General features: G+C 48.2%; 1 protein-coding gene across 3 annotated transcripts in view; it reads right to left on the reverse strand.

The window, feature by feature from the left end:
* MAVS (mitochondrial antiviral signaling protein) overlaps positions 1-14,173 on the reverse strand; it is a 143,592-nt gene that overhangs the window by 12,132 nt on the left and 117,287 nt on the right. For 2 of the 3 annotated variants that reach the window (XM_029593594.1, XM_029593577.1), the window contains one exon: positions 7,043-11,179. In XM_029593594.1, coding sequence (XP_029449454.1) covers positions 10,103-11,179 — 1,077 coding nt within the window. In that variant the 3' untranslated portion in view covers positions 7,043-10,102. Of the gene's footprint in view, positions 1-7,042; positions 11,180-14,173 lie in introns of those variants that run through there. The other variant, XM_029593586.1, reaches the window with a different exon arrangement.

Below are 14,173 nucleotides of genomic sequence, written 5' to 3' on the forward strand. Positions count from 1 at the left end.
CGGTGAGTTCTTCACAGTGCGCTCCCCATCCGTTCAGGCTGGCATCTGTAGTGAGCAGGGTCCAGGTTGGGGAGGACATTCTTGCCCCCCGGCTCATGTGGCCGGGCTGTAACCACCATCGCATCTGATTCCGCACTCTGGCTGGTAGAGGTAGGTGTACGGTGTAGTTCTGTGATCGTGGGCTCCACCGAGATAGGAGGGCGCGTTGTAATGGCCTCATATGAGCCCGCGCCCATGGTATCACCTTCAGCGTGGATGCCATAAGGCCGAGGACCTGTAGGTAATCCCAAGCTGTGGGCCGGGTGGCACTCAGCAGGGCCTGCAGACGATTCCGGAGCTTTGCTCTCCTCTTGGCTGTCAGGCTGACCTTGTCTTCCTGGGTGTCGAATCGGACTCCTAGGTATTCCAGCGACTGAGAAGGCTGTAGGGAACTCTTGTTCAAGTTTACTACCCATCCTAGGCGTTCCAGAAGAGCTATAACTCTGTTGGTTGCCTGGTGGCTCTCCTCCGGGGACTTTGCCCTGATCAGCCAATCGTCCAGGTAGGGATGGACGAGGATCCCTTCCTTCCTGAGTGACGCCGCCACTACTACTATGACCTTGGTAAAGATTTGTGGTGCGGTGGCTAACCCGAAGGGTAAAGCTCGGAACTGGAAGTGTTGATTCAGGACTTTGAAGTGTAAATAGCGCTGGTGATCCCGATGGATTGGGATATGCAAGTAGGCTTCCGACAGATCTAGGGATGTGAGAAACTCCCCTGGCTGTACTGCATTCTTGACCGATCGCAGGGTTTCCATGCGAAAGCTGGGGACCCGTAGGTGTCGGTTGACTGACTTGAGGTCCAGGACGGGCCTGAAAGTGCCCTCCTTCTTGGGTACTATGAAATAAATGGAATACTGCCCAGAATTTTCCTCCCATGCAGGCACTGGGATTATGGCTTTTAGGGATAGGAGCCTCTGCAAGGTAACCTCTAGTGCCGCCCTCTTGAGGGGTGAGCAAGGAGATTCCACAAACCTGTCCGTCGGGAGTCGAAGAAAGTCCAGGTAATACCCTTCTCGGATAATGGCGAGGACCCACCGGTCCGAGGTAATCTCGACCCACCTGCGGTAGAAGAGGGTTAGCCTGCCCCCTATGGCTGCTACCCCGGATGGGTCGGCTGATTGTCATTGTGGGGTGCGGCCGGAACCAGAGCCCGAGCCGGTTCGTCTCTTGTTGTGCTTAGTCCGAAAGGACTGGTTCCTGGCCTGAGAACGAGGTGCTTGGTAGCGAGCCCTATATGGGTTGAAGCGCTGAGAGTTTCTACCTCTGGATGGCCTAGGAAAAAGGCGCTGGGCCCTCCTGGACCTGTCTTCCGGTAGACGGGGTAATGGAGAGGCGCCCCATTTATTAGCCAATTTCTCGAGGTCGCTGCCGAACAAGAGGGATCCCTTAAAGGGCATTCTCGTGAGGCGAGTCTTGGAGGAGTCGTCGGCCAACCAATTACGTAGCCAGAGGTGTCTTCTGGCTGCCACTGAGGATGATACTCCTTTGGTTGCCGTACGAATTAGGTCGGAGGCAGCGTCAGTGAGGAACGAGAGAGCTGATTCCATTTCTTCTCCCGGGGTGTTCCTGGCTTGTGATAAACAGGAACGCGTCACCACGGTGCAGCAGGTCGCGATTCGTAGGGACATGGCTGCCACCTCAAAGGTTTGTTTCAGAATGGCGTCCATGCGCCGGTCATGTGCATCCTTGAGGGCCACCCCTCCCTCCACCGGAATGGTGGTGCGCTTCACAATTGCGCTAACTATGGCGTCTACCATCGGGCATGCCAGCAGTTCCTTGGTTGCCGGGTCTAGGGGGTACATGCTAAACAAAACCCGACCCCCTTTGAAGGAAGCATCTGGCGTATTCCACTCCAGATCGATTAACTGCTGTGCTGCTTTTAGGAGGGGAAAATGGTGAGACCTTGGACGCAGGCCCTCTAGTAGGGGGTTCCTTCTGGGTTCCCCTGGGGTGCCCTGGCCTGGTATAGCCAGCTCCGACAGGCATTGAGAGACCAGGTCTGGAAGATCCTCTTTAGGAAAGAAGCGTCTCATGGTTCGATATGGTTCTATCCCCGAGGGGAGTTCTCCCTCCTCGGGGGGCTCGCCATCTTCCTCAGAGTAATCTGAGTCCCCATAAGTGGGGCTTCCGGGTGGCGGGTGGCCATGCGTAGGTCTTGAGGGTCCCGGGGCAGGGTCATCCGGTGTGTATGGGTCCGGTCGGGGATCAGACTGCATCTTGACGAAGGCATGAATCCCCTTGAACAATTCCACCCAGGAGAGGGAAGCAGGCTCTAGCCGTAGGGGCACCAGGTCTGTAGGGTTCCCTGGCTGCTCACTGCGGCCTGCTAGGTTTGGGGTGTTCCCTGAGGAACTGGCAGTCAAACTGGGCTGAGACCGGCCCTGGCCTGGAACTCCCAGGGCCTCTTCACATTGGGCACATAGGGAGTCTGTTTCCTCGCTCTGTGTAGCTCTGAGGTGGCATGCTGAGCAGAGGCCTAGAGCTCTTATGCCTGCATCTGGAGGTGCCGGCTCTGCGGCCGCATGGGCTCTCTTACGCTCCATCGCGTCTGAGCTCCTATCAATGAGCGCCTCTAAGTGTGCGCGTATCAACGTGCGTCTACACGTATTAATGTGCGCCTATGAACGTGCGCCTATGAACGTGCGCGTATCAATGTGCGCGTATGAACGTGCGCCTAACAACGTGTGGGTATCAACGTGCGCCTAACAACGTGCGCGTATCAATGTGCGCCTATGCTATCAACGTGCTATCAGCGTGCGCGTATCACCAACAATGGGCGCCCAAATCGTTTCGGGCGCCTAACATACGCGCCCATCGTCCCGCTTAGATCGAGGCGGCGAACCAGGGCTGGCGAGCAGGCAAAATGGCGACCTCCTTGGCGGGCTGCCACGTAGGCAGACCCTGCTAATCCTCGCTCTTCGGAGACCAGTAAGTAAAGATGTACGCCTTACCTTGTCTTCAGCGCTTCCCGGCTGCGATCCGGGCGGTCTCCGGCTACGGGGGGAGAGGGTGATTACAGACACCGCCGCGCTCGAGGAAGTGCACCCGCTGCCTCTAAGCCACGCCCGAACATCGTCTCGCTCGGGGGCCAAGTCCTCACCGGGACCGAGGCTGCCTCTGAGCCACGCCAGAGCCCTTCTCACTCGGGGGCTAGGTCCCTGCCGCGATCCGGCCACCGGACCGAGGCACTCACCTCCGAGGGACCGCGGAAATCACCTCGGGAAACTCAACTGGGGGAGGGACCCGAGGGTATCACCGCAGGAGTGCGGGGCTCGTCTTCAGGTAGGATTTCTTCTAATAATTTAGTCGTTATAATTTGGAAAAACGCTCAGCGAGCGTAAGGTAGCTCCAAACTGCTTTGGAGACGGAAATTACTGAGTTGCTGCACTTCCTGTGGGGGTATATGTACCGGTGCTGACGTCAGATCAGTCTCCAACTGCTAGCACGAGCACACTATACCCACTTGTTTTGAGTCCATCTGCTACACGCTAGAAAATGGTGCATTTGGGACAAATGGCAGCAGCAATCCACGTAGTCCCCAACACGTGTCCTCACATGAGATGTCTGCAATGGGGACTAAAAGCTCAATGAAACCAATGAAAACAACCAATGTCAAAAAGAATTAATATTTCAGCATCGATGAAAAAAAGACATTGCTTGGTGGCCAACACCTTCAGTTTTGGTGAATTTAGCACCACTCAAAAATCTTCCCCATCAGCTAATCATAACAACGGATGCTTCAGCAAAAGGTTGGGGATCCCATTTTTCCCCATCTAAAAACACACGGTTTCTGGAACCCAGAAGAACAGTGTTATCAAATAAACCTAATAGAAATGAGAGCAACAAGAAATGCCCTACTCACCTTCCATTCATGGACCTGAAGCAAATCCATAATGATTCACACAGACACCAAGTAGCAATGTTCTACATAAACAAGGAGGATCAGGTTTCAGGATTCTGTTCAGGGAAGCTGTTCAGATAGCTGAATGGGCAGAGAAAACCAAAGTATTCCTTCAAGCATTCTACCTGCCAGGAATTGGGAACACAAAAGCAGATGGACTCAGCAGAATCTTTAACCCCCATGAATGGTCTCTAAACCAAACTGTAGCAGAAGACCTCTTCCTATGCTGGGAAATGCCACACTTGGACCTCTTTGCATCAGAGACCAACAAGAAGGTAAGCAATTTTTGTTCAATTCTTCCCAGTGCATCGAGATTATCCCAGAATGCATTCCTGATCCCTTGGTCTCAGGGTCTGCTGTACACCTATCCTCCAAATCCATTAATCTCACGCACGATTCAGAAGTGCATATCAGACAAAGCGGACATGATTCTAATCGCTCCTGCTTGGCAGAGACAACCATGGTATGCCTATCTAGTTCACCTGTCAATCCAAACACTGATTTTTCTGGGAAACAGCCCGCACCTTCTGACGCAGGAAGGGGGAAATCTTATCCATTCCATGCACTCCTCTCTCCAGTTGACAGCATGGAGATTGATTGGAAAGTGTTGACAATTGCAGCTTCCTTCCCAAATCGCGGGCATACTAATAACAGAAACTTTCCACAAGGAAAAATTATGCCTTCAAATGGAAAAATATTCTACTTGGTGCGACTGGCAGGGAGTTAACCCCCTTCGCACTTTATTATCATATTTACATTCTCTATTATCTACGTCGGGATTAGCAGTCACATTAATTCATGTGCATTTGGGTGCTATAGTGGTTTACCACTCAGAAGAAAGATCAACAATCTCTTCCCATCCTCTCATTTCAAAATTTATGAGGGGTTTGACTCATATTCATCCCTCATTTCAGAAACCTCCTATTCCTTTAGACATCAATATAGTCCTCGAAGCCTTGATGAAAGCTCCATTCGACCCTATGGATTCAGCATCCTCAAAATATCTTACATAGAAAGTTCTCTTCCTGATTGCAGTGACATTGGCAAGACGAATAAGTGAACTTCAAGCCTTAGTAATCAAATATCTGTATCTACAATTTCACCATGACAAGCTAGTATTATGGACTCATCCCTCCTTCCTACCCAAAATAGTCTCAGCTTTTCACCTGAACCAGTCAGTCAATCTTGCTACCAGTCTTTTTTTCTAACCCTCACATTAATGAGAGACAAAAGGCTCTGCACTTTAGACCAGCGGTTCTACACCAGTGTGTCGCCAAGAACATGCAGGTGTGTCGCCACACTTCCCGGTCCCTTGCTGTCCCAGCTGCTCCCCCTACCCAAGCGAAACAGGTCCTCCGCCCGGGCTTAAAATGCTGATAGCCCGGGCGGAATGCAGCAGGAAAGCTGGAGTCAGCGGCAGCGGCATGCTCTCTTCTTCCCGTGCCCCGGAAGAGAAAGTGGTGAGCGGCAGGTGCGTGCGCGGGAAGAAGAGACCATGCTAGTACGCTCAGCATCGGCCCAAAGAAAAAAGAGAGGGGCAGCCTGAAGGATGAGCAGCGCAGCTCGGAGTAAAATGAGGAACAACGTCAACCCTCGCGGCTGATGGGACTCCTTTCTCTGTGAGGGCTGAAAATGAAGGAGGTTGCTGCTGCTTTTAGGGTTGGGAGGAGGCTGCTGCTGCCGCTAGTTTGGAGGAGGGGTGGAGAGTGATTGAATGAGCAAGCATATGTGCTTGAGATCTTGTGTGTGTGTGTGTGTGATTGAGAGCTGGTTTAGGCAAGGGAGCATGTGAATATGTGATTGAGAGCCTGTGTGTAAATGAGAGAAAGAAAGAATGTTTGTAAGCATGTGAATGAGAGTCTGTGTGTGAGAGAAAAAGACAGCATGTATGTGTGCGATTGAAAGCCTGTGTGTGTAAGTGTGAAAAGATAGACAGCATGTGTGTAAATGTGTAATTAAGAGCCTATGTAAGTGAGAGAGAATGCATGTGTATATGTGAGCGATTGAGAGCCAGTGTGAGAGTGAGAGAGAGAGAGAGAGAGAGAGGAGAGAGTTGCAAGCAAACCATCCTGCCTCCTGCAAATTCAAAACAATTTCAGGGCACCTGGATATCAAACTTTCTCAGGTCGGCGCTAATTTCTGAAAGTAAACTGTGCGACTTGGCTGCACATTTTTCTTTCTGAATCGCGCGCGCATACCTATTAGGGCCCTCAACATGCATTTGCATGTTGAGGGCGCTATTAGGTTCCGCGGGTTGGACGTGCGTTTTCCTCCCCTTACTGAATAAGGGGTAAGGGAAAACGCGCGTCCAATTGCAGGTTAACAGTGCGCTCCGTTGGAGCGCACTGTACTGTATCGGCCTGTAACTGAGGAGACACCTCGAGGAGCGTGGGAACAGCCTCGCAGACGCAGTTCAGAAAGCTCCTAGAGCTTGGAACATAAAGCTCCGCCCTGTGACAACCCGGATGTCGTCACCCAAACAGTAAGGCTAAATCATCCTATCATCTATGGGAAACACCATTTACGATAAGCAAACTTGCTTTTTCTTGATTCTATTGTTTTATGAGGAATGGTAGCAATTCTGTTTTTCCATTGTTGCATCGTATAGAGCATCTGGCTTGTTGTGGTTTCCATTTCAGTTTTTGTCTGCATGTTTATATTTATACTTTATAGTGTTTATTCTGTATTTGGTAAGGGTCTGTGTTTTGCATAGTGTAACTGAGGTGAGTTATTCTACTAGTGTGAAATTTTTATGTAGCAGCTTGGCTTGTTCTGTTTTCCTAATAGGAGGTGTATTGATGTTCCAGTGCTCGGTGTAATGTTTGCAATGTTGTCTTTTCATACATAGGGTTGTTGCTTGGGCGTGTATATGAGAGAGGGAATGTGTTAGAATGAACTTGTGCGTGTGAGCCTGTGTATTTGTGTGTGAAGATAAAAGTTTGTGTGGCCCCCACCTCCCCCACTCCGCAACAATCTCTGGGTGACTGGAAATCAAAAGATCCCAAGTTATGGACAGCAGATTTTTAATTCTTATTAGTTTTAATAATTGAGGGCTATTTGATGTTTCTTCTGTTTTGAAATAATTTGATATTTTGGGAAATTTATAACTTTTTAAATATCAGATGTTTTAATCATAAGATGTTTTAAAATATTCTCATTAGTATGGTTTTACAATTATGATTCATATTTCTTGATTTTCTTTGATATTCTATGAGGAATGATAAAGTTTCACTGCATACATCATGTAGTTTGTGGTGACTTCCAGCAAAGTTTTTATCTGCACATTTATTTTTGCTTAATGGACTCTTTATTCTATATTTGTCTCCAGCAGTTAACACAAAAAATACCTACAGATGTTGGTTATCAATGAGGTATTAAATATCATCTCAATATGATCTTGTATCTATTTTCTAAAATTGATACAATGCTGTCAAATGATTTTAAAAAGTTTTGCTGAGTGGCTAGAATTGGCCATGGCTTTCTTTACTGTATATAGGGCCCTTAGGAGTTTTTCTTGTAATATGTTATAGCCATGTTGCCAGATACAGGTTAGTTAACAGCAGGCCAACGTATGCATAGTCTAACGGAGGTGTATTCCACTCCTTGGTTATTTAGATAAAATTTGAATTTGTGTTGGAGATTTTTTTTTTGTCTCAGTTCCACTGGTGATGTGTGATCCAAGGATACATGACTGATAGACAATGAAAAAAATAAGTCATTTTAGTCTGCAGATGCATTTCTTTATCTAGAGAATGTGTATTTCTATATTTTTTAAGGGCAGTACAATAGTGATGTGTGGGGGGTGGGGGCATGAAGAGCATGCTTACCCTTCTCCCGCCTCCTCCCAGTCTGATTTCCTACCCTTTGCCTCCAAGGAGCAAGGATCAGTTGGTCGGGGGGGGGGGGGGGGGCACCAATTTTCACACAGGGTGCCATTTGCTCTAGAGCCGGCCTTCTCCAAGCCATGCAACTAGGATGACTGAGCGGCAAGTAACAAGGCCCCCTTATGGGCCCTGCTTGGAGGAGATATGTACTGTATACAGACCTTCACAGTACCCCCCCCTTTAACAAGGGTGAATTCCAGACACCCCTAGGGAGAACACCTCCCCCTGGATCTCAACTGAAAATTGGGTTTAATGTATCTGGAATGGAGTCAGGATCCATTTGGAGCAGAGCAAGGCCTGGACCAGATTTGAAGCTGGAGCAAGACAAGGCTTGGACTGGAGTCCGAGCCGGGCTGAAGCAAGGCAAGGCCTGGGCTGGAGCGCCAGGAATGGAGTTGGAGTCAGACTGGAATAGAATCTTCAGGGCAAACTGTGGGCCCAGTGTTGTGGGTGCTGACACTAGATCCGGAGTGGGCTGTGGGACCGCTTCTGCAGGTGCTGGTACTAGATCCGGAGTAGGCTGTGGAACTTCTGTTGTATGTGCTGGTACTGGATCTGGAGCAGGCTGTGAAACAGCTGCTGACTGGAATGATGCCCTCAGAGATGGATTTAAAACAGCTTCTACTGGCTAGAATGAAGTCTGCAGTACAGGACTTGAAACAGCTTTCACTGGCTGAGATGGAGCTTGCAGAGCAGCACTAGAAGCAGCTTCTGCTGGCGGAGATGGAGTCTCTAAGTCAAAACTGGAATCAGTGATGCAGCCAGAAGCATAATCTGATTCCCTCATCGAGGACAGATGTAAGCCCTGAAACAAGGAAATTAGGTTTTCAATAGGAGCAGGTTCTGGTTTAATCAGCACTGGATTACCTGGAACCAAGACTGGGGCCAGGATTCCCACAACAGCTAAAACTGAGGCTGGCTTAAAAGGAACCAAGACCGAGGATGGCTTAAGTGGAGCTAGGACTGGAGTCTCGAATATCGAAAACGAACAAGTCACACAAACATCAGAGGCATTCTTGGTAAAATACAAACAGCAAATCTAGCCTCTGGATTCTGAACTCAAAAACCAGGTCTTTTCCAAAGAAAAAGAGCAGGGCACATACCTGGCTAGATTCAGGCCTGAAAAAATTTAGCCCGACATGGGAGAGAGTTCATAATGCCACTCCTTTGGGTTCATCTGGACTCATCTTGATGTCAGAGTCCAGGAACCTTTTGCCTGACCAGCTGCCTCCCCTTTGGGTTGAGCGCTCAGGATCTAGTAGCCGGCAGGACTTGAAGTGCTCATAGAACTGAACACCACCCACTAAGACAGGACAGGACTAAAGCTAGGACAAAACAAAAGAGTGCTCACAAACAAGACAGAATAGGGAAGAGGACAACAAGAAGAAGCCAAACAAAATAAGAGAAACAGAAGGCCATGTACTGGGGCCAAACAAGACACAGGAACAAAGACTAGGAACAAACACCAAAGATACAAAGCAAAGCCTAAGTCAAATACAGAAGTCCACAATAATAAGGCCAAGCACAGATCTAAGGTAAAAACATCGCAGAGTGTAGGAGACTCCAAGATGAGGTAGGGTGCTTGCTGTGAAGACGGCTTTTAAACTGTGGTAATGCAGGAAACATGGAGGCCTCCAAGCCACACAACTTGGAGGACTGAGCAGCAGGTCACATGGCCCACTGAGGGCCCTTGCTGGCAGAAGGTGAACACTGCACACATTCTCTCACAATTATAATCCCATATAGTTGAGGCACAGGAAAAAGTGATTGAGACACAGTAACTAAGAGGTCCCTATTCAGAAGCATTTAGAGGGATAACTCAGAAGATATCCAGCTAAATGAATATTTGGGCACTTAGTCGGTTATATTTTAGCAGGCTAATAAGTTAGGGGAGTTCCTGGGGCATAACTGGCAGGGTTGAATTAGGCAGCTAAGTTATCAGGCTCACTCCAATATTCAAGCTTAGCTGGCTAACTCTGGTCGGTCAAAAGAGCCGGATATCTGGTTAACTTTGCTATCCAGACAGTGACTGAATATGGACCTCACAGAGAGCAAGGGAGAGAACAGATTATAATGTGAGAGACCAAGCAATATTTCTGATTCACAGTGCCAGGTTCCAACGTTTAAACCACAGCACATCACTGTTCTGAGCAAACTAGTCTAATTTTTGATAACATTAACTCTAGAGGAAAAGAAGCCATTGTCTTTGGCCTAATAAAATGAGTTAGCTAAAATGAAATTGATTTATCATTCTCATAAATGTGCTTTAAGCTGCCTTAATTTCGCAGATATTTCCATAGAAGGATGACTATGACAGATGAAAATGCAACAATAACAGCCATGGAATCGAACAGATCAAATGTTCCCTCACCACTTTCTGCTGGAGCATTTTTGCTTCTTTGGGTATCAGTGTCAATGATCTTTTTAACACAGGGGCTGGAAGATGACTCTTTGTAAAAGCTAGGCACAGAGACCATGCCATTAGTTGTTCCACAGTCCATGCCAGGTTCCTCTGCAATGCCAAATTTGTGATAGATTGTGTCCGTGCTATCCAATCTTGCATTTCTCTCTCTCTCAGGCTGAAGGGAAGTGTCGTCTCTAGTTGTCTCCCTAATATAATTTCTTCCCATACCATCAGCATTTTTCCACTTACCAGAGTTGTCGACATCATTTGGGTCTCTTCCTTCTTCTTGGGTGCTCATTTTAACATCTGTTTTTTCGGTGTTGAAACTTTTATGTCCTGTGACCAAATCTTTCGTGTCTGGCTTGTCTTGATGGGCACTCCTGTTTTCCCTGCCCATAGCCAGGGAACGACTTTCATAAGAGTAGTAATTTTCTTCTGGCTGTCTTGTTCTGGATACTCTGAAATCTGCAGAATGGCTACTGACAGTGGAATTGCTTGTCATTACAGGATCATTCCTCACTGTAGGGAGACTATTGCTAGGTAATTGGTTACTATCAATATTCATTGTGGAAACTCTGTTCCCCTCGTGCTGCTGGAACTCATCTTGCAGATGTTCCTTTCTGGAATCTCCTGGATTTGAACTGTTTGCTCCTGATCTTCTATTTTCGGCTGTGCTACAACTTACTTGCAGATCGTTTGAGTTTCCAGAATATGGTTCTCCTTCATTCCAATGAGACATTAGCACACCTGGTTTGCTGAAACATGTGGACTTTTCTTCTTCTGAAACTCTGGAAGTCACCTGATCCTGATTTGGTTCAGTCACTGCTGTTGTGATTTGTTTTGGGAAAATGTGTCTGTCTTCACTTTTCTTCATAGGCTCTTCTGCTCCCAATTTACTTACAGCTGCAGCAGGACTGGGGGAATGCTGCTGAGGATCTTCCCCACCAACCTTCAAGGGAAAAAAATAGAAAATTTTACATATCAGTAAAGAGTCTAAAAATATTTACTGAAAACAATTTTTCTCAGGACAAAGTTACATCTACAGGTTTTATTTTCTTATTGGTTGCATTCATTTGAACTCTCAGTATCAGAATCATGTGATGAGGTGGGGTTATGCGTTTCTCAGTCTCTTTTTGGCTAAGATCTAAGCACAAGGTATGAACTATGAGATCAGGATGGTCTCTTCTTGGTCTTTTGGCAAAGACTGAGAAAGCAAATGTTGCTTACCTGATGTAACAGGTGTTCTCACAGGACAGCAGAATGTTAGTCCTCACAAATGGGTGACATCGAAGGTGGAGCCCACCACGGAAAACTTCTGTCAAAGTTTAAAAGAACTTTGACTGGCCCCTACTGGGCATGCCCAGCACGGCACTGACCCTGCAGCCAGCAGGGGTCTCCCTTCAGTCTGATTTTCAAAGCTACAGGCAGTGCCTAAAAAGGAAAAAATAAAACGAACCCAACACCGCGGGGTGGCGGGCGGGTTTCGTGAGGACTAACATCCTGCTGTCCTGTGAGAACACCTGTTACATCAGGTAAGCAACATTTGCTTTCTCACAGGACAAGCAGGATGGTTGTCCTCACGAAACCCGCCCGCCACCCCGCGGGCGGGCGGGTTTCGTGAGGACAACAACTGAGGTAGAATTTTGGAAAGGGCATCCGCACCCTACCAGGCAGGTGGAAGGGTGTTGGTACATCAGGTTGGAAAAAGGTTACGTAAGACAGATTGGCCGAAGATGGAGTCCTGTCTTCCAGCTTTGTCCAAACAATAGTGGGCTGCAAAGGTATGGAGAGAACTCCAGGTTGCAGCTTTGCAGATGTCAGGAAGCGGCACCGAACGAAGGTGTGCCACTGAAGTCGCCATGGCCCTCACAGAGTGTGCTTTAACACGGTCTTGAAAAGGAATGCCAGCTTGCTGATAGCAAAAAGAGATGCAGTCCGCCAACCAGGAGGAAAGAGCCTGCTTACCCACAGGTTGTCCTAATTTGTTAGGATGGAAAGAGACGAATAATTGAGTGCTCTTCCTGTGAGAAACTGTACGGTCAAGGTAAAAAGCTAGAGCCCGTTTACAGTCTAGGGTATGCAGAGTCTGTTCTCCGGAGTTGGAGTGGGGCCTGGGAAAAAAGATAGGTAGTATGATGGATTGATTGATATGAAACTCCGAAACTACCTTAGGTAAAAATTTAGGGTGAGTGCGGAGTATCGCTCGATCTTGCAGGAGCTTAGTGTAAGGCAGATAGGTAACTAGGGCCTGTAATTCACTAACCCTGCGAGCTGAAGTAACAGCCAAAAGAAATAACACTTTCCAAGTGAGATATTTCAAGTCACAGGAGTACAGAGGTTCGAAAGGTGGTTTCTTTAGACGACCAAGAACCAGATTAAGGTCCCAAGATGGGGCCGGAGGACGTAAAGGTGGCTTCAGATGGAGCAAGCCCTTAAGAAAGCCTGTTACCAGGGGTTGTACTGAAATAGGGACACCCTCGATACCTTTATGGAAGGCGGCTACCGCACTGACATGCATCCTTATGGAAGAGGTTTTAAGACCTGATTCCGAGAGATGCCATAAATAGTCCAAGAAGTCAGAGATTGGACAGGAAAGGGGATCAAGGGAGTGAGAAACACACCATGATGTATACCTTTTCCATTTGTATGAATAGGACCTTCTGGTGGAGGGCTTTCGTGAAGCTATCAGGACACGAGAAACTGAATCGGAAAGGTTAAAAGGCAGAAGGACTAACCTTTCAACATCCATGCCGTCAGGGACAAGGCTTGGAGGTTGGGATGGAGGAGGCATCCGTCGTTTTGAGTGAGGAGATGCGGGTCGTTTCCCAAGGGAATGTGCCTGCGGATGGAGAGATCCTGGAGTATGGGGAACCATACTTGGCGTGGCCAGTAAGGTGCTATCAGGATCATGGTTCCTCCGTCCTGGCGTAGCTTCACGAGAGTCCTCGATAGAAGAGGAAGTGGAGGGAATGCATAAAGCAGACCGGTTGCCCACTTGAGGGAGAAGGCATCCCTGGGCCGAGAGTGTTGGCTCCGAATGAGGGAGCAGTAATTGTCCACTTTGTGGTTCTGAGGGGACGCAAAGAGGTCTATGTGGGGGTAACCCCATTTGTGAAATAGAGAGGTCGCTACTAAGGGATTGAGTGACCACTCGTGTGGTTGGAAGACACGGCTTAGTTGGTCTGCCAATACATTGTCCACTCCCGGCAAGTAGGTGGCCCTGAGGTACATAGAATGGGAGAGGGCTTCCGCCCAAATCTGCGCAGCTTCCTGACACAAAAGGAAGGAGCCTGTGCCTCCCTGCTTGTTTATGTACCACATGGCCACCTGGTTGTCCGTTTGTATCAAGATAACCTGATTCGATAGGAGAGCTTGGAAAGTTCTGAGTGCGTAGCGGATTGCTCTCAGTTCCAAGAAATTTATCTGGTGTTTGGCTTCCTCTCGAGACCAGACTCCTTGAGTTTGTAAAATATCTACATGGGCTCCCCAACCGATGTGGGATGCGTCGGTGGTTAGGATGACCTGCGGGTCTGGTAGGAGAAAGGGTAAGCCCTGAAGGAGGTTGACACGATTTGTCCACCAGGTTAAGGACAGGCGTAGCGCTTGTGTAACTGTGACTATGGAGGACAGAGGCTGAAAAGCTTGAATCCATTGATGTCGCAGAGTCCATTGTGTTACTCTCATGGCTAGTCGAGTCATGGGAGTGACTTGAACCGAGGATGCCATGTGTCCTAAGAGGTCGAGGAACTGGCGAGCCGTGGCTGTGGTTTGAGACTGGAGCTGGCGAGCTAAGGATATTAGGGTTTGAACCCTTTGATGAGGAAGGTAAGCTTTTGCCTGTAAGGTGTCCAAGTCTGCCCCAATGAAGGATAAGGTTTGAGATGGGACTAAGCAAGATTTCTCGTAATTGACAAGAAACCCTAAGGAAAGGAGTGTTTGAATT

The sequence above is a fragment of the Rhinatrema bivittatum genome, chromosome 1 (genome assembly GCF_901001135.1).
Source record: "Rhinatrema bivittatum chromosome 1, aRhiBiv1.1, whole genome shotgun sequence".
Lineage (NCBI taxonomy): Eukaryota > Metazoa > Chordata > Amphibia > Gymnophiona > Rhinatrematidae > Rhinatrema > Rhinatrema bivittatum.